This window comes from Megalobrama amblycephala, linkage group LG15 (assembly GCF_018812025.1).
Source record: "Megalobrama amblycephala isolate DHTTF-2021 linkage group LG15, ASM1881202v1, whole genome shotgun sequence".
NCBI lineage: Eukaryota > Metazoa > Chordata > Actinopteri > Cypriniformes > Xenocyprididae > Megalobrama > Megalobrama amblycephala.
The window spans coordinates 6,847,912-6,868,556 of record NC_063058.1 but is presented as its reverse complement, the minus strand read 5'-3'; the positions used below and the strand labels follow the sequence as shown (position 1 = coordinate 6,868,556).

The 20,645-nt window shown below is 37.5% G+C and overlaps 1 protein-coding gene across 2 annotated transcripts in view; it reads right to left on the bottom strand.

Annotated features, from left to right (window-relative positions):
- The window catches only part of kif15 (kinesin family member 15), a 32,692-nt gene that overhangs the window by 1,981 nt on the left and 10,066 nt on the right, over nucleotides 1-20,645 (bottom strand). For both annotated transcript variants that reach the window (XM_048158277.1, XM_048158278.1), the window contains exons 14-33: nucleotides 17,190-17,376; nucleotides 16,008-16,149; nucleotides 15,761-15,902; nucleotides 15,498-15,680; nucleotides 13,531-13,659; nucleotides 13,343-13,448; nucleotides 12,930-13,095; nucleotides 10,909-11,059; nucleotides 10,375-10,460; nucleotides 9,040-9,118; nucleotides 8,839-8,925; nucleotides 8,045-8,149; nucleotides 7,844-7,966; nucleotides 7,630-7,776; nucleotides 5,751-5,843; nucleotides 5,465-5,629; nucleotides 5,056-5,159; nucleotides 4,915-4,978; nucleotides 4,149-4,186; nucleotides 849-981 (exon numbers count right to left, since the gene is read on the bottom strand). In XM_048158277.1, the coding sequence (XP_048014234.1) occupies nucleotides 849-981; nucleotides 4,149-4,186; nucleotides 4,915-4,978; nucleotides 5,056-5,159; nucleotides 5,465-5,629; nucleotides 5,751-5,843; nucleotides 7,630-7,776; nucleotides 7,844-7,966; nucleotides 8,045-8,149; nucleotides 8,839-8,925; nucleotides 9,040-9,118; nucleotides 10,375-10,460; nucleotides 10,909-11,059; nucleotides 12,930-13,095; nucleotides 13,343-13,448; nucleotides 13,531-13,659; nucleotides 15,498-15,680; nucleotides 15,761-15,902; nucleotides 16,008-16,149; nucleotides 17,190-17,376 (2,430 nt within the window). The remainder of the gene's footprint in view (nucleotides 1-848; nucleotides 982-4,148; nucleotides 4,187-4,914; nucleotides 4,979-5,055; nucleotides 5,160-5,464; nucleotides 5,630-5,750; nucleotides 5,844-7,629; nucleotides 7,777-7,843; nucleotides 7,967-8,044; nucleotides 8,150-8,838; nucleotides 8,926-9,039; nucleotides 9,119-10,374; nucleotides 10,461-10,908; nucleotides 11,060-12,929; nucleotides 13,096-13,342; nucleotides 13,449-13,530; nucleotides 13,660-15,497; nucleotides 15,681-15,760; nucleotides 15,903-16,007; nucleotides 16,150-17,189; nucleotides 17,377-20,645) is intronic.

Below are 20,645 nucleotides of genomic sequence, written 5' to 3'. Positions count from 1 at the left end.
ACTGGCCTGATCAGGCTGTCATCAGGAAGATTTTTCATTTGCAGGTTTAAAGGTCCCGTTTTTCATGGTTTTTTGAAGCTTTGATTGTGTTTATAGTGTGCAATATAACATGTGTTCATGTTTCGCGTGTAAAAAAACACAGTATTTTTCACATAATTTACTTATCTGTATACCGCTGTTTCCACTGTCATAAAAACGGGCTGATGACTTCCTTGTTCTATGAAGTCCTCCTTCAGAAATACGTAACGAGTTCTGATTGTGCCAGCGGTTCCTGTGTTGTGATTCGACAGCAGTTTAGCGCTCCTTGCCCGGAAAGGTCACGCCTCTTACCATAACGTGGAGATGCATGCGCTCGTGTTATTGTAAACATGTCTTTAATTTTACCCTATCAATTTGAGCCGGAATCAGACCCGGTGATTGGACTGCGGGATGAAAATAACAGCGTTTCGACGACATGGCGACAAACACACTCTACAAACGCAACTCTTGTGTATTCCTGTGGGCGGAGGTTAGTCAAAAAACTGTTTTAGTGACGTCATTAAGAAGGAAGTAGAGGGATGTAGTCCAAACTGGCCGTTCGATGTAGGCGACTTCTGTTAAATAAAATATCTCGCTTGGCATTGAACTTTGAGCTTTAAAATTTTTACAGATTTTATTTATACTCTAACAACAACAACAACAACAACAACAACATTACACACTAACTAAAGTTTGAAACATGGGATCACGAAGAACGGGACCTTTAAGTCTAGCCATTGATGATTCCCTCAACTGTCCCAAGCATTTTTTTTTTTTTTTTTTTACGCTGGCCCGAGTCATGATCATGCTGCAACTCATTACTTTCTGACCTGCTGCAGTTTTTCCTGTTGATGTTCTTTCTGCCGCAGCTCCCGCAGCTCCAGGCAACGATTCCTAAGTTCAGTGGTCAGTTCCTGCACACACGTCTGAGACTGGGCAAGAGTAACTTCCTTATGCTGGAGTCTGTAACACAAACAGGGGGTTGGGTTGTTTGATATTGTTGTTAGGAGTTTCATGGCAATCAATTCAGACATTTGATGTTACAGTGCATCCGGAAAGTATTCACAGCGCTTCACTTTTTCCACATTTTGTTATGTTACAGCCTTATTCCAAATTGGATTAAATTCATAACTTTCCTCAAAATTCTACAAACAATACCCCATAATGACAACATGAAAAAAGTTTGTTTGAAATCTTTGCAAATTTATTAAAAATAATAATAATAAAAAAACATGCACAAAAGTATTCACAGCCTTTGCCATGACGCTCAAAAACGAGCTCAGGTGCATCCCGTTTCCACTGATCATCTTTGAGATGTTTCCACAACTTGATTGGAGTACACCTGTGGTAAATTCAGTTGATTGGACATGATTTGGAAAGGTACACACCTGTCTATATAAAGGTCCCAACAGTTGCAGAGCACAAACCAAGCCATAAAGAAATTGTCTATAGACCTCGGAGACAGGATTGTATTGAGGTACAGATCTGGGGAAGGGTACAGAAAAATTTCTGCAGCATTGAATGTCCCACAATGAAGGAGCAGAGTGGCCTTGAAACCACCACGACTTTTCCTAGAGCGGGCCGCCTGGCCAAACTGAGCGATCGGGGGAGAAGGGCCTTAGTCAGGGAGGTGACCAAGAACCTGATGGTCACTTTGACAGAGCTCCAGCGTTTCTCTGTGGAGAGAGGAGAACCTTCCAGAGGAACAACCATCTCTGCAGCACTCCACCAATCAGGCCTGTATGGTAGAGTGGCCAGACAGAAGCCACTCCTCAGTAAAAGGCACATGACAGTCCGCCTGGAGGACTCTCAGACCATGAGAAACAAAATTCTCTGGTCTGATGAAACAAAAGTTTAACTCTTTGGCCTGAATAGCAAGCATCATGTCTGGAGGAAATCAGGCACCACTCATCACCTGGCCAATACCATGCCTACAGTGAAGCATGGTGGTGGCAGCATCATGCAGTGGGAATGTTTTTCAGCGGCAAGGAACTAGGAGACTAGTCAGGATCGAGGGAAATCTTTCGACACACAAAGCACCAGCTCCGAACCAGGAAAAGTGGTTCGTAAGTAGCACCAAAACATTGCTGGGCTAGAAGTTAGAACCGCTTGCGTCAGGGGCTTGGGGTGGGGTTACCGTGACCAACAAGAAACTTGTGACCGCCATTTTTGAAATAGCAGCTCGATTGTAATCGCTGTCTATATACAAATTACGGCGAGCCGTGTTTGGATGCCAATGTAACCATGAGCATCAACAGTAGTGAAACATCCGCGATTGTTGATAGAAGGCTTGTTCGAGATGCATCGGAGCAGCGCGGACCGATTCGGCGGGTGCCACGGATCCGCGGGAGTGTTTGAAGAGCATACGACTCCTTGTGCTTTTGGATCGTTCTCGTGGTGCTTTGATGTCATGTGCCGATCGATCTGCGAGAAGCCGACGCATCTCGAACAAGCCTGGTGTGTTTGTGTTTGGCGCTGCAGTGCTAGCTTTGCTGTGAAATATGAGACGTATACGTGACGTAAGACCTGGCTCTGTGCTGGCTCTCTAGCCCATGGAAAGGCAAACCGGTTCTTAGAAGGCTCGTCAGTTGAACCAACTCCGAACTGGCCCTAGCACTAGCTCTGAACTAGCACCGGTTCGTGCTGGTGGAAAGGTACCCACCAGAGCCCAGACTTGAACCCGATCTTTGGAGATATCTGAAAATGGCTGTGCACCGACGTTCCCCATCCAACCTGATGGAGCTTGAGAGGTCCTGCAAAGAATAATGGGAGAAACTGCCCAAAAATAGGTGTGCCAAGCTAGTAGCATCATACTCAAAAAGACTTGAAGCTGTAATTGGTGCCAAAGGTGCTTCAACAAAGTACTGAGCAAAGGCTGTGAATACTTACGTACATGTGATTTTTTTTTTTCATTTTTAATAAATTTGCAAAAATTTCAAACAAAGTTCTTTTGCATTGTCATTATGGGGTACTGTTTGTAGAATTTTTAGGAAAATAGTGAATTTAATCCATTTTGGAATAAGGCTGTAACAACAAAATGTGGAAAAAGTAAAGCGCTGTGAATACTTTCCGGATGCATTGGGAATAACAACGGTTTTATTGCTTTTGGACAATGAAAGTAGAAGTTGGAGAAGCTTTGCTTTAACAGGACATCAACTGAAAGAGATGTGCCACTTCAAACACTTCCAGTGCAAACAGTGTAAATCTGGGATAAGGACTAGTCAAAGCCAGGGCTGTTCACTTCACAATTCAAATGATTGTGCAGGTGCCTCACACACATGCAACAGTTCTGGCATTGCTTCCCTGCTCTTTAACATATAAATACATATACATACCAAACAAAAAGTTACACTGCTCAATTTAAATAGCCCATAGAATCTGTGTAGTTCAGAGTGAGCCCCGCACCACTGTGGTGTTATGCAAAGCACATTTCTGCAAACGTGAAGGATGATGCTTTACGTCGATTTTGAAACACGAGTGAAGCACACAGCCTATTTTACACAATAAATAATAGTTTAGCATCCAAATACATCACAAATGAAAACCTTTCGATTTGTGATGAATGAGAGGTAGGCTACGTGAGCACAACACCGGTTTCTGTTTCAGTTCCACTTTAAATTTGTTTTGGCTTGACGTTTATATAGCCATTTATATTTTTCATTCTCAGTAGAAAAGGAGTATTAGGGTGTCTTGTGCTGCTAGTTTCCTGAAAAAATTGGCTTTAATTAGGGATGCTCAAAATTAACTGGTTAACCATTAACCGCCAGTAAGAATTAACCAATTAATACTATTAGTTAAATCATTTAAAAATGAATTCATTTTTCAAGATATTTAAAAAAAAAAAAAAAAAAATTGTGGCATGGTTAAAATATGCTATACATATAAAAAAAATTTTGAGAGAGAGAGAGAGAGAGAGAGAGAGAGAGAGAGAGAGAGAGAGAGAGAGAGAGAGAGAGAAAAACAAACAAACAACATAGCTCAAACCTATTTTAGATTCCCTCACTCCACAACAAATCCTTGTCAGCTACTGGTCAAACACAAATATTTTACATTTTTTTTCATTTAGCTTCCGATCTTATAATTAAAGAAAAAAAAAAAAAAAAAAAAAAAAAAAAAAACAGCTCACTTACGCTGTCTGAGCATCAGTCAACTGCATCATCAGGGAGCTCTGAGGAAAAAAAATATTCAACTTAACAGAAAAATTTAATTCAGTGCCACATGTATAAATGGTGTGTTCAAAAGGTCATATAACATTTCTCATTTACCTTTTTACCAAGTTAGTCAGTAATAAATAATTTGTTTACACAAAAATTGAACAGACAACAAATAAAATCAAAAGCAATACAGGTATCAGTGTTTGGGTATTGGCAAGTACTAAAAGTGTAGATATCAGTATCAGACTTGTTCTGGCAAAAGTGGTATCGGTGCATCTCTATTAAATGTTATAACACTATATTACTATTCTTATTACCAGTATTTTATTTCATAATTTTATCCTCATTTACAAGTAAAAATGTCACAATTACAATCTTACTGAGCAATTATACAACCGTCCCTTTGTGCCACCTGGTGGTTATTTCACGAATGAGTGACCGGGTTGTATTCACACTCTTGCAGTATAATAGGCATTTTGGTTGACTACCTACTGTAACAGTGATAAGCATGATATGAGAAGAAAACTCTGAACCGTTGAATTATTCAAAAAGAATGTACATATCAATCAGTATATCAGTTATTCCTTACTTTTTTCTTAAATATTAAAAATTGACCTTTTATATCTTTAAATAAAATTATAGCATCACATAATTGACCCAGATTATTGGAAACAGTCTAGACTCCAGAGGGTTGATCTAATCTAATTAATATATAGATGTTTTAGATCTTGCCTTGACATACTTTTACTTTCCTCTCTTCTTGTAGTTCTCTCAGCACAGAAATGTGTGTGGCCTCCATCACATCTCTATAAAGACAAAGCAAAGGGATTATTTCAGACAGAACACACATGTATGAACGAGTGTAGGAGTGAATCTTTCTTACTCATGCGCACAGCTGCTCTGCTGCTGTCGATTCTGGGCGGTGTAAAACTTATCCAACAGCGTTTGAATCTCCATTCGCACAATCTCTTTTTCATTCAGCTGGGCCTACAGATGCACAGCCAAACATTTGTATGTAAAATGAAAATTTTATTGGAAAAGTGTACACTGCTATGAAAATTAATTAGGAAAAATACAGCCTGAATTCAAAGATGGAATTTTTTGTGGCAGTGAAACAAACTATCCGAAAGTGAACACTAAACAGTATGCTAGAAGAGACCTCCTCCCTCTATCAGTTTCTTGAATATAATAAGTAGATAACTACAAATGAATTTATTTATTATATAGTAATCTGTGAGATTCACCCTGTAACTGAAGTGGGAACTGCTTGTGTTTGTGTGCATGAGCATCACCTTCAATCTGTCGATCTCTTGGTTCTTGGCTGTGCGCTCTGCATTGAGTTCCTGCAGCAGAACTTCCATGGTGATCATGGAAGAGCGTCGACTCTCCAGCTCTCTCTCTTGACACTCCAGCACCTGAGACAGACTCGAGCCAAAGCCACAGGGGGTTTGGGGTGTCTGGGGAGAAAAAAAAAAAAAAAACACATTGTGATGAGAGTTAATTTAAAGATGAAACCTTTGTCACACAATAGAGTGCAAGCTCTCTCTCTCTGTCTCTCACACACACACACACACACACCTGTATTTTTCCTTTGGGTGTGGCAGCATCTGGAGGTTGATTGACAGATTCTCTCACTCTCAGAAGGTTAATCTGATCATTCAGCTGTTTCACCTGTGAACATGTTTGCACCAAAAATCATATTGTTGACATTTTTCTGACTTAACTAACTAGTACTAAGGGTGTTTTCATACTGGCAGTTTAGTTTGAATTAGTGCACGGTTCAAAATAACATTAAATCGCTTAAATGCGATTCTAGTGTGATTATAAAATCGCAAAGGCTACGATTATTTTTTTTATGCGCAGCTTGTCAATGAAGTATGGCTCCAAATGCTAATCCATCTGAAAGCACTGCGAGTTTGAGTCGCTTATAATGTACATTTGAAAAAGCAACACGCGTCAAACATCTTTCCAGACATGAGAAGCATTTATTAACATCTTGTCTAACAAAAGACAACATTTAATAAGATGTTTTTACTCCAAACTCACTTCATAACTACAGTTGAGCATCTTTCTGTGAGATGATGTGGCTTCTTACACAGAATAAGGCAGTCATATGTTTATTAGTCATGTTTAATCAATCAAAGCATTTCAGTCTTCTGTTTATTCAGCTACCGCGATATGACGCGTGTTATCTTCTGCGGCAGGGCATATTTGGAGTTTCTGCGCAAGAGCGACCTCTGGCTTTCAGATGGAGAAGCAGTTATTCCTAATCACAGAGCCGTACAGCTCTGACAAGCTGTGCATAAAATAAATCGCAGCCTTTGCCAAATCGCATGCGGTTCAATCGCGATAAATTATGCAGCACTACATAATAGCACCAAATTATCAAAAACAGAATATATTGACCAGTTTTTCTATCATGCACAGTAAACATTTGCAAAGATGATAGAATCACGTTGAGTGTGGACCAGAAACAATTGCACTTGGATTCAGATCGCAAACGTGCCCAGTGTGAAAGCCCACTAAGTGACATGAATTTGCAGAAAAATACTGTTGAGATTGATTTGATATGGGAAGCGTTTTCACCTCCCTTTTAAAAGTTGATAAATACCATTAACTTACCTATACTTGAATATATATTGCATTTTATTATTTGGATTTCACATTGTTTACCTGCAGTCTACAACACATCAGAACTATTCTAAAACCAGAGTTGGGTATCATTTGAATTTTTTATTTATTGTCTGAGGTGGTAGTAGATGCCTCTTGCATTTCAAACAAACTGAAACTCCTCTTCTCTTATATCGAAATCCTTTGACATTTCTATTTAAAAATTCTCATTTTAGACTTCTAATTTGTGACCTGTGTTCTGTTTTGCTCTATCCTCTGTGCTTCTGCATACGTCAATACTCCATGCGTCAGATCAGAGGTTACTCCTCGACCGGAAGTAGACTTGCGTATGGCCGTTACTAGAAGCCAGTTATTATAGTTTATCAAGTTATAATATTTTTCTGACAAACATGCATCGCTTCAGAAGGCCTTTATTAACCCCCTGGAGCTGTATGGATTACTTTTATGATGAAAGGATGCACTTTTATGGGCTTCGAAATAATGGTACCATTCACTCCCATTATAAAGCTGGGAAGAGCCAGGATATTTTTACTATAATGCTGATTGTGTCTGGCTGAAAGAAGAAAGTCATATACACCTATCCCTTGAATCGATTTTCAATTCCCAGCCCTATCTCTCACCCATTTTTGGTTTGCAACAGCAGATGAGAACCACTGATTTAGAGATCATTATTCAAAAATATTTGACTGCAGAATGCCACAATTGATCAATCAGAATCAAGTATTTGCAGAGAGCCATTGATAATGACTGACAAACAGACTCTATGTTAACTCTTACATATTTGATTTAAAAACTGCAGCATGAATTGAGGCAGAAGGGGCAGTACCTGTTCATCTAGGGTGTTTATTTTGTTCTCTTTCTCTGTGTTCAGGGTCCTAGAACTCTCCAGTAAAGCTGCCTGTTCCTCCACCACCTTACTGAGTCTCTCCACCTCATCTGTAGCATAGGACAGGTCTTCCTGCAGCAGCTCCAGCTGTGACACACACTTCAGTTTAGGCTTTTGACAAAAGCTCAAACCATAAACCCAGTAACACACATACCTCTACACGGTCAGAAGCAAGACGCCTCTCTGAAGCTTCTCGCAGCTCCTGTAGTTCATTCTGCATTTGTGTGATGTTCTCTTTCATCTGCTCTTTCTCAGTACAAACTGTGCTGTACTTGCCCTGCAGGTACAACACTCAGGATATCAATATAATCTACCTAAAGCATTGAGCATGTAGTGTTTGGATAGGGCAACTCACAGTGATGTCAGAGATCTCTCCTCGTAGCAAACACACAGTCTGATCTCTCTCAGCCACCTCACTCCGAAGATCTCTGGTCTCCTGCATAAACTCCAGTACCACATCCTACACACAAACACACAGTGAAACCCCAGCCGTGACATAGCACTGAGGAAAAACTAAATCCTGTTCTAATTAAGTTAATCTTAGTCTTGTTTTCCATTAAAACATAGGTTAAAAAGGAATTATAGATGTTTACTTGACTCGTTTTTGCAGATTTTAAGATCCAGCTGATTTCATAGTGTAAATATTTTACCAAAAATAAAGTGCGTTTTGTCTTGTTCCATTAATGTTCATTTCTACATATACTACATTCCATATTTGCATTGACATTAAACATGTTGTATGTTAACATTAATATGAATTTATAACCATTTACCATATTGTAATAGCATTACATACATCTTATGGCATTTATTAGTTCTTGACACCCAAACATAAAATACACATTTGTAGTTATTGTGTTTCTCTTCAGTGATTCTGCTTGTTAACAACAGGTGTTCATCACTAATGCTCAATCATAACTTAATCACTTAAATATCTCAACTTTAACTCTGCTTCAGTGTTACTTTAACACTATATAAAGAGGGACCATATGTAATCTGAGCAGAGTTGATTTTGCTGTGTAATGTTATCCAATGTAAACCTGTAATCCTAGCCATACTGTAAACTTTGACCATTTTTACTTATTTTAACAGACATTTACACAGTGGGTGAAAGATTCCTGCTTTTTGATCAATGTATTGCATTCTCACTTTGTCCTGTTCAATCTTCTGCTTGAGGCTGTTGATAGTCGTGTTGGCTGAACACACACTCTGCTGTAGAGCACTGATCTCATCACACTGCACAGACACATCACAACCAAACAGACATGTAGAGGGTCATGCCATACAGCATCAGATCATCATGCAAAATACAAACCACAAAAGACTAAAATTGTTAACAGACACACATACCTGTTGTTGATTTTTGTTTGTCAGGTCAGTGATGCGTTTCTTCAGTGAGGAATTCTCTTCTACAGACTGCACAAGCTCTCTGAAATAAACATTCGACATTTGGACATGATCCACTGACATTTGAGAAGTGCCAAGTTGGTTAAGGCATATTTCCCATTTGCACATTGAAACATCTTTGGAAAGCTGCTTTGAAATTACAAAAGAGATTATATTATATTATATTATATTATATTATATTATATTATATAAAAATAAAAAATAAAAAGATCTATAAAGTAAAAATGACATGACAATACTTTTAATTCATAGTATATCTACCTATTGTATAACCATTTAACCCTCAGGTGCTACTCAAGGAGCAGCATGATTTTTGACTGATGTTTTTATTTCAATGAAAAGAATGTAATATACTTTAATTCAATAATGTTTTTTAATTTAATATACACATTTTTTAGGGGGATTTTATACTAAGTTATATTTATTTTATTCCATTTATTACCTGTTAATCACTTTTTGAGCATAGAAAAAATGCTCAAGATAAACTGTTGTAAATCTTGAATGCTTTGGAGCACAGACTTAAGTTCAGTCTCTTTTTAAAAGAAGACATTTGACAGATGTTTGCTGAAGTGAAAAGGATTAAAAAAGAGAAACTAAAGAAAAAAAAAAATACAAAAGTTTGAAATGTATTATTATAAACAATGCATAAAAATACTATTTCTTAATTATATATGAAATATTTTTTTTTCCAAAACACATTTTACTCTAAAACTGTAAATTTTGGGGTCGCTGCACCAAATGATTCAACTAGAACATTTGGACAGAAATTTGCTTCATTTTTTTCCAGTGCACTCATTTTTAAAGAGTACAAGTGTGCCTATTTTTTTCAGGACCATTAAACCTTTCGAATCATGTCCATGATTTTTTTGACAAGTTTTGTTCCATTCTGGTAAAAAATTCTAAAAAAACCAAAAGATTAAAATTTTTGGTCAAAAATGACTGAGTAGCACCAGAGGGTTAAAAAAAGAAAAAAGTTTGTGTGAAATGATTTACTTAAGTAACTCTTTAAGATGAACCCAGCGCGCTTTGATATTTGGTTTTAATACAAAATACATTAAATAACATTTCACTTAATATGTGTGACTTAAGTCTTTAAATACATTTGGGGTCACTGTATGCATTCAAGACAAGATGGAGGAAAACAACAAAACTTTTTAGAGTTACATCAACAAGTGCCTTATCTATGCTTTCTCTATAATATCAAATACCAATATCAAATACAACCTAGTATTAAGGGGTTTTGACAGACGTTTGCATGTCTCTCTCTCTCTCACTCACTTGGACACACTCTCTTGGTGTGCGGTCAGCTGGGATCTCACAGTTTTGTTCTGCTCTTTCTCCTCCTGAAGAGTATGCAGCAACTCCTACAAACAAAACCATACTATACGATGAATGCCTTGATAACAGCTACACAATAAAAATTAACCAATACAGACATTTGACTAAAAATCATTCAACCAAGCATGTTTGAACCACTAATAAACCTGCATAATAAACAGGAACAGTTTAGGGCTTTTCACACTTAAAATAGTTAACGCTGATTAATCCTGGATTAGATTGCTTCACGTTTCACACTGCTCAGAATTTACTAATCCTGGGTATTCATAAGACATTTTACACTGTACATAAAGGCTCTAGCACTGCGCATCTTCATAGTACATTCAGCAATATATAATATCAAGTTTTCTCATGAATAGACTTTTCATAGTAAAAAGATAAGAATAAAACTCCAGTTGACGCAATTTCTGTTACCATTTGACATTTTTCCCCTCAAACAACTAAAACTGTGTGAGTGTGTGAATGAATACTGACATTAATCTTGGTTTGCATTTCTGAACACTCTCGGCTCTTGAGCTCCATCTGCTGTGTGTGCTGATCCAACTCGAACTGAAACTCAGCCTGTAATGTGTCATATGTGTCCTGAAGAACACGCTGTTTTTCCAACACCTGCTCCCACTCCAACCTGAGACAGACAGACAGATTGGGATGATGCTCAGTATAACCAGACAGACAAGATTCCCGTCACACAGAATACATGAGAATTTTAACACATGAGAATGTATAGCTGCTTTTGTTTTACAGTCTGTGATCTAATTTAAGAGAGACGGGTTACACAGAGTAACAATCAAAACCTTAGAGACAGACAGGTTACTGAGTACCTTTCTAATCTTACGGAGATATACAATTTACACAGAGTTTAATTCAACTCTCAGAAAGACAGTTTCTATAGAGTATGTATTAGCTCTATTTTTACAATACCAGTTTGAAAGTTTGAAACTTTTTGATCTAAACGCTTCAGCTTAAAGGGGACCTGTTATGCCCCTTTTTACAAGACGTACAATAAGTCTCTGATGTCCCCAGGGAGTGTATGTGAAGTTTTAGCTTAAAATACCCCAAAAGATCATTTTTATAGCATGTCAAAAAATTGGGGGGGTGAACAAAAACGCACCATTTTTGTGTCCCTTTAAATGCAAATGAGCAGCTGCTCCAAGCCCCTTTTTCAGAAGAGGGCGGAGCTTCAAGAGCTCATGCTCCAGCATACTGGCAACAACAAAACAGGACAATCTCACGCACTGAAAATGTCAGAAACTGTCATTAGTGGTGCTCAGCCTTAAGGCCCCGATATACTTCAAACTAAATCGAAGAACGAACTGATGTGATGTCATTTCGAACAAAATCAGGCCAAAACAAAGTTCTTTTTGTGTTCGTTTTGGGGTTTCGAAATGGCTTGCCAAAGCGAACTTTCAGGAAAAGTTCGCTCCAGCTGCAAAACAACTTTGTACTACCATTGGTCCGTGATGATAACATAACAGGAGGCATGCGCTGAGGCTCTGCCTTCTTTCACGTGGGACACTTCTCTGACTCATTTCATTACTCGAGTTCGTTGAGGTAAGATATCTGCGGGTGAAAACGTGTACACGCTGGATAGCCATTTTATAGTACAAAATGAAGTTGTGCTTCTGATGAAATGAGGCACTGACACTGTTTTTTCATGTTTGATACTGTAAAGCTGCTTCCTTTTAAGCAATCTAGAGAATAAAGTGCTATAAAAATAAACGTGGCGTGACTGGAGTGCTAATTTGCAGAGCTCGTGCTAACATACTAATGTCGTTATGATCAGACGCTTGGTGCTTTCTATAAATCTTCGCTTGAAGTATATCGGGGCCTTTATATGTTCAAACCAGAGTCATTGAAAAAAATCTTGTTTGAGAAGCAGGCCGGTGCAAAATGATTGGCGCAAACGTATAAGACTTTACCAGTTTTCTTCGGGACATTTCCTTTGAAAATGAAATTTAACCCTGATGTCCTCAGTGACTCAGTGACATTGGTACATTCCATAACAACACTAATGCCTCTTTGGGACAGACATTATACAACTCCAGCTGCTACAGCGAGGATGCAGAAATGGCGAACTCTGTGCTTCTCACTCACGGCTGTTTCTCTGCTAATGGGGTAGATCATCAATGGCTGTGGGCGGGGCTTCTCCCTACAATGATGTCATCATTGTGGAGGAATCTGAATCAGCTCGTTTGAAGAGACTGCTTTTGATTTATGGGAATTATTAAAAAAATGAGTGAGTGGATTTTTACTATTATAGGCTGGTTGTTCTCACACACTGTGGACACACATCAGTGTTCAAACACCTTATAAAAGTGAATTTTACATAAAAGGTCCCCTTTAAAATAAAATTAATCAAACTGGCTGTTTTGAAGAAACTTTTGGATAGTTTTGATTTGGTTAATTCACTGAATAATTCCTCTATTTCAATTATATATACTAATGTGTCCAAACTTTTGGCTGGTAGTGTATGTGATGTGTGAGTATGTTTGTACTTGACAGTGTCCAACTGCAGCTGTGTGCTGATCAGGCTCTTGGACAGTTGTGTCGTCTCGCTCTCGTGTTCTGCTTTCTGCTGCTGCAGTTCTGTCCGCGTGCTCTCCAGCTCTTTATCAGAGGACTGCAAGACAACACGCAGATCTCGGACCTCCTCCCGCAGCACTGCAGAGAGGTCACAGCAATCACAGACTGATTCTTTTGTACACTTGGTTCATTTTAGGAGCCTAAAAAAGAGGTTAGGTTTTGCACGAACTCACAGAATCCATCATATTGGCTACTAAATCAACATAAGACTCACTCACTGAACTGCAAGTTGCACACCTATGCATCATTATTTCATCAAGGTGGGTCCCAGGGTAAGAAAAAGTTTTGGGAACCCATGTGAGCATCTGAACAACTCAGGACTCACCATCCATCTCTCTCTTCTTATCTTCCAGCTGCTGTTCCAGTGTCTGGATTTTCTCCTGCAGATGGTCCTGTTTTTCCAGCAGGGAGTGCCGCTCCACACTGAACATCTACAGTTAGAGAGCATCATCAAACCCCTCATGCACACAGGAATCAGAACACCAGAAAAACTGAACAGTATTAAAAACACACCTCCTCTGTGCGACTGGACTTCTCAGTGCCTATGGTAACCTGTTCTTCCAGCTTGCTGATTTGCTGAAGCAGTTTCCTGTTCTTTGCTTCCTCCTCATCTAACTGGCCCTGAACACGAAGAGCCTGTTCCTAAAACCAAACCAAAAAGAAAGTTTAAACAGATTGCCACAATCTACAAATTGGACATCAGAAGATATTCATTTTAGGTTTTAAATGAAATGATCAACATTTTCTGCAATATTATGAAAATTATGTTTTTTTAGAGAACAACATTCACTGATGATTTCTAAGGCTGTCACAATTCTTCAATTAAATGCGAGTACTTGATTTAAAAAAAAAAAAAAAAAAAAATCCTCGATTTACCCATTTTGAATAATTGGCAAAATACCAGAAGTGGCGCATTCCACTAATGAGAATCCATGAACCGCGTTTAAGGCTGCTTGATGTATTAAAACCATTTAAAATCTATGCAAATTCAAAAAGGCTGCAATTAAATAAATACATGGCCAGCGTGTTTAATATATATGCGCTTTTAATTATTTACATGCATGCAGGTAACATGCATCTCAGAGCGGCTCCGTTCACAGTAACGCTGCTCCACATGACCAGGTATCATTTACATGCGTGGAGTGCATATCAAAGTCCATATGCTGTGAGTTTGGGTTGTTTATAATGTTCATCTGGGAACACAATGTGCACCATTTCATCAAATTTGTAAGGTAAATAATTTATAAAAGCGTGATTTCCCTTGCTCTGAGTTATGTTTTGATGTCCACATATTCTTGTTCAAGAAACTACAGTGGCTGTAGCATTTCTATCGTAAAGAAATGGCCAAACATGAAAGATTAAGGTAACATTTTAATTAAATGTTTGGCCAATATTAAACAAGGGGTTTGATCGGCTGTAAAGTGTAACAACAATCACCGTCTGGCACCGTTGGTGCCGTCTGCAGGCATTTACTATAATATGTAATGTACTTAAGTTGACTTTTTATATTATGTATATTATATTATGTATTTTAACAGTGTTGTTTAAAAAAAAAAAAAAAAAATATATATATATATATATATATATATATATATATATATATATATATATATATATATATATATATATATATATATATATATATATATATATATATATATATATATATATATATATATATATATATATATATATACTTGATTTTGATAATTTGTTTGAACCAAATATTGACTCATTATACATGTATATTAAGTCATTTTAAAGGTTGTTACAATGACAATGTACAATGACTTACATTTAGCTTCTGACCAAGTCTGTATCTCAATACTAGTTTTACTTGATCTTAGTGCTCCATTCGACACTATAGAGCATAAAATACTCTTAGACAGTATATTATGGAGTGCCGCAAGGATCTGTGTTAGGCCCTTTGTTGTTTTCAATATACATACTGCCACTTGGCTGTGGAAACTAATTCCATGTTATGCCGATGATACTTGTTATATATTTCAACATGACCAGATGAAATCTCCAAATTGTCTAAAAAGGCATAGTGTGTTAAAGATATAAAATATTGGATGACCTGTAATTTTCTTCTGTTACATTCAAATAAGGTATTACTTAGTGGACCAAAAACCTGTACACAGAATCTCTTAGACTACATTCTGCATTTAGAAGGATGAACTGTTACTTCATCATCTACAGTAAAAGACCTGGGGGTTATATGAATTGAATATTGTTTGCTTAGATCTTTTTGTATTACCACAAAAAAATCAGATTACTCAATTAATTGTCAAAATTATCTACAGATTACACAATTACCAAAATAATCTTTAGTAACAGCCCTAACAATTTCCATACAATAAGACAAGGGATTTTTTTTAAAAATGCAAAAAATAATAATAATTTGATGGTATGCTGCTTTGAAACTTTGTAAAAACAGCCCTTAAAACAGAAGAAAAAGTATGGTTCTTTGTGAGCACCTGCATTTGCTTGAGCTCTTCAGTGAGCGCTTCACAGGCCAGCTCATTCATCTCAGGGGGCGGCGGTTCATTCTGGATATCATCAACGTCGATGTCCTCAGCCTGTCCGTTCAGATGGTCTGGGCTACACAGCGGCACCAGTCGATTTCGCAGGTTATAGCCTTTTGTGGGCGTAGTCAAGATCTGAGGAGGAGCAGCAGTAAATCAATAGGACATTTACAAGTGAAATCATTTTAAAACAGACCAACTTAAAGTCACTCTACCTTAATGGTCTCAGCATGAATCTTGTTAAGTTGACACACTTCCATTTTACTGTGGGCTTTAGTGGCGTCTAGAATCTTCTCAAGGTGTTTGTTGGACTTCTCCAGATAGCGTTTCTCAGATTCCAGCTCAGCTACCTGTTTTCTGAAGAGAATAATGTTCACATGCTGGTCAGGATGATCAAATTTATAGCCACCAAGTACTCCGCAAGCATTTGGGAAGAGATACATGAACATGACATGAACATACTTGTTGACCTCCTTAAATTCCTCAAAGGCTTGAATTGTTGCTGTGAGCTCTGACTGTTTCTGCAGCAGCTGAACCTTCATTCTCTCCATGGAAACGGATGACAACGTCTCCATGGTGACAGGGGTGGAGTAGATGGGAGGAGCTAATAATAAAGGCAGTAACAGTAATCCACATAAATTTACTGAAATATTTAATTGCAATTAATCTCTTTTTGTAGTTAAAGGTACACTAGGTAACTTTTTTTGTTCAAATTGTACAAAATTTCCATAATGAGCGAGTACATCATGAATTCATCTTGTTTTATAATAATCACAACAGTATGAACACCTATAATAAATGTTTATATTCGGACTAATACTATTTCAGACTGGGCAGAATGAGAACCACTGCGGAGCAGCAAAGTTCCTGTGTGATTCTTCATATACACAAACAGAGAGAAGAAGCTCCAGCTACAATGTTCTTCTTCAAGAAGCATGCAGTTTTATTTATTAACTGCTACCGCACCAAAAGGTACATAGTGTACTAGGGGTGTTGAAATTAATCGTTAGTACGATGCATCGCGATGCGGATGTGGACGATTCTGCAACAATGCCTAGCCTACTGACGTTCCTCTGATGTCATTCATCGCATATGCGCTTCTCACTCTGGCGTAAAAATGGTGGAGGGAGGCGAAACACAAAAGCAAGTAATAATAATAATAAAAAAAAAATGCAGACTATTTTACATTTACAGCGTGCGAGCGTGTGTGTGTGTGTGTGCGTGGGAGAGAGAGTGTGTGCGAGTGTGACCAATCCTCATTGTAACGACTAAAGAACAATATAGAAGTTAATATTGCTGGTTACTGCATTTTTTTTAATATTCAGTAATATTCTTCAAAATTAGATACTAGTAACATTACCGGCATAATACAGGAATATTCCGTGTCGCTCCTGTAAATTACTGAACTATGTGTGTACAGAACAGGATTAAGAATAAAGGGTAAATCGACAACCGAATTTAGCTGAAGTGTGTAAGTGGCCTTTATGTATCAGTACTCCTTCTCCAGTTTGCAAACAGAAACAAATAGCTATAAATGTCAAATTCAAATCATCATGTGTTTCAAATAAATCATGTGTTTAACTTTGACTAGCCTATACATATTTGCATAACGACTGTGTTAAAATGGAGGGTTGAGTTCTTCACCTCCTGTGGTCTCCTCTGTTCTCTGAGCCTCCAGCAGCTGTAGGAAGGTTTGCTCCAGTGCGGTTCTCGACTGAACACTGGTCTCAATGGCTGATCTGACAGAATCCAGAGCACGTAGGGCTCGAATCTCCTCCCGCAGGGCGCAGTTCTCTGCTGCGTACCTCATCATCCGTGGGTGGTGCTCCAACTTACAAAAAGAAAAATATTTTGTAGAAAATATTTGCATAGTTGTATAGCTACTACTAGGAATATATTAGCAGAACAACACCAAAACAGAAAAGCATTAAAGGTGTTAAACAGCAGTTCATTCTACAAATTACAGAGAGCAATCAACATAGTAGTAGAACCTTAATTTGCAATTCTCAATCTAAATCTCTTTCTGACGCCTGCTTTTCAGTCAATTGTTTGTCTGATATAATATGCATTGTTAAAATTTTAAATAGCCAAGCCTTCTGTGGCTAGTAAAGAAGAAAAGTTTCAAAAATTACTCATGGAAGTACTTTGAAAGGACTAGGTGCCTTTAGTTTGTTCATATTAATAAATTAAATAAAAACAAAGTGTTTAAATGGAATTACAGGTTTTGCAGTGACATCAACATTTATCTAGACTTTTGATACGCACACATATACATATGGGGCTTGACAATAACTTTTTTGCTCAACAGCCACTGTAATATTAAAAATATCTGTATGGCAGTTTTTCCCCATGGTATCTATCAAAATTGTGGCCAGTGAAATTGCTGAGTGGCTACTTTGGAAAACCACTAGCCACTCAGCATTTTCACTGGCCACAATTATAGACTGTTCTATAAATAAACATGCACATCCCCAGGATTACTGTTGTTGTTGTTGTTGTATTGCACTCACAGTGTATTCACATGTTTTATGATACATTTAAGGTAACTTCAATTATGCCATGTTTAGTGTCTATGGGTTTGTATCGAGAAGATTTAAGTGCTTGTGTATACGATATGTTTGTAACACATCAGTATTACAAGAACCTTTAATAGTTCCTTTTTTAACAACTCTAAAAGCCATTTTAAATTACACTCGGTCATAAAAGTCCCCATAGAGGAATTATGCTGCTCGGAGACCCTACCAATTTCATTGGTCAGGTCAACCCTTAGGGGTGTGACTTCTCCCAGAGCTTAAAGCTGGTACGCAATGCTCCTCCCACTCCCTTACTTCGCCGACAACACAGCGACTGCAGGAGCTACCTGTGGGCCTTTGGGCCCAGGCCTGCCCTGCCCCCAACCATGTGCGTGACTAGGAAAGGGAGAACTTTTTCCCACCAAGAGTCAAATTAACAGTTCAAGTTGTTTCATGTCTTCGACCAATGCAGAAGGTATTGGTTACAATTCCGGACCGAATCATCAAGGATTCTTCCTTCCGGCAGATCCGATGCTCCTCAGCCTAAAGGCATTTTGCAAGTACAAGTACGTTGTACAATTGAACACTAAACAGCGATTTAGTATTAGTTTGTAAACCACCTGTGTCAGCTAAAGTGCTTTCTTACTGATTAAACTGATGATTCTTTTCCAGATTGTCTTTGACCTTTTCACATAGCTCCATTTCCGGTCCCACTTCCGGTTCACCTCTATCATGTTCATTTTTACCTACGTATGTGTGTGACCTGCGTGTATGTTAAGTGTTTGTTAGTTTAGTTATGTGTATGTGTTTGTGTTTGTGTTAGTTAATAAAGCATGTGCACAATACATGTTTGATTCTGACTCCGTCTGCCAATAAATTGCCTCTTAAATGATTTAGATCTTGACTACATGCTCTGAGTAGTACTGTACAATAAGAATGCTGTTTTCCATAACCCGGAAATTAACATTTCTTAGCATGTTCACTGGACGAACAGGTTAATTGATTGTAATATTAATTTTAACGTAGCTACATCAAGTTAATCCGATTGACTGATTCACATCTTCATAATTAATCATAATGAATTATTAATTATTATTAATATTCCCCCTTTGAGTTGATTTGCTACAGTACTGATACCTGGTTTAATAGCAAATTGACATTTCCTTATTTTCACGCTTAATTATGCTTGTTAAAATGTATTGTAGGAGCTACTGTTACTTTGACTGTTCATATTATTGTTCTATCACAGGGGTCCTCAACTCTGGAAATCGAGATCTACTGCAGAGATTAGCTCCAACCTGGATAAAACACACCTACCTGCAACTTTTTAGTAATCCTGAAGACCTTGATTAGCTTGTTCAGGTGTGTTTGATTAGGGTTGGAGCTAAATTTTGCAGGAAAGTAGATCAAGGTTGATCATATTTTATCTTTGATTTAATAGCACAGTAAATATTAAGAGCTGCTCCAGCAGGGCTCAACCAGTCAAGAGCAGTGAGTGATTTTCTCTTTGTCTTTTGTTGTTAGATTAACATTAAGGACAAAGAGCAGTAGGTTTATTCGGCTGCTGTCAAATTTAAGAGCTACACATATCCAACACTGTTGCACACACGCTTTCTTTCTCATTTGTTTTACATTCACTTAGTTAAGACATGATCAACTAGGTTTCATTTTGACAATTGTGTAAATTTGTCCATTCAAGTGCAAGAAGACATGAAAGAGAACTTGATTTAATAGGCTATTTGAGTGCTGTCTGAGAGGCAGCTTTCTGGGTGCACTAGTTATACATAAATCAAGTAACAGTTCATGTTTTTACTTGTACATACCATTTAATGTAATCCAAATGACACGTGTGCTGAGTAATCAAGAGCATGCAACAGAAGTGTGTGCACTCTTCTCTCTCTATACAGTCAGTTAACGTTAGTAATATGCTCCTCATTTTACTTTCTTTGCTATTGCCATATCCGACCGAAATAAAAACTTTCCGGTCATGTCTGTGAAAAAGGGATGCGCTGCATTTGCACGCTCAATGCGCTCTATGTTTCGCTTATTAGCTTGCGCACAGCAACTATAGCATGAATATTTAGTCTAATTTGTTTAAAATTGTTAATTATATACATTTACTTTATAGACATGCTTTTCTGATATGGTATTGGAGCATTTTAATGAGTACAAGTACACAAGTGCAGTATCGGCCCCGATGTCAATATTGGTCTAAGTATCAATGCTTCCTTTTTTTTTTTTTTTTTTTTTTTTTTTTTTTTACATTGATTGGGTTACATGTATGGAAGTAAATTAATGCCAAATGTTTTTGAAATAAAAAGCTTGTTGAATTGCACTAATTGAAGAAAAAAAAATGCATTACATTAGCTGTGCTTGCATTTTGATGCATAGTATTTTTAAGGCTTGCATTTTTATGGGCTGAAATTCAACATGGTCGTATATCTAAGCTGTGAAATATTTCAATTAAAAATATTTCACACACATTTTCATTATTAAAAATTTATTTTATATTCACCTTTCAGATTTCACTTCCAAAATATTCATTCTGTTTAAAAATACAACCTATAAAATTCGACTAGCAATTTTC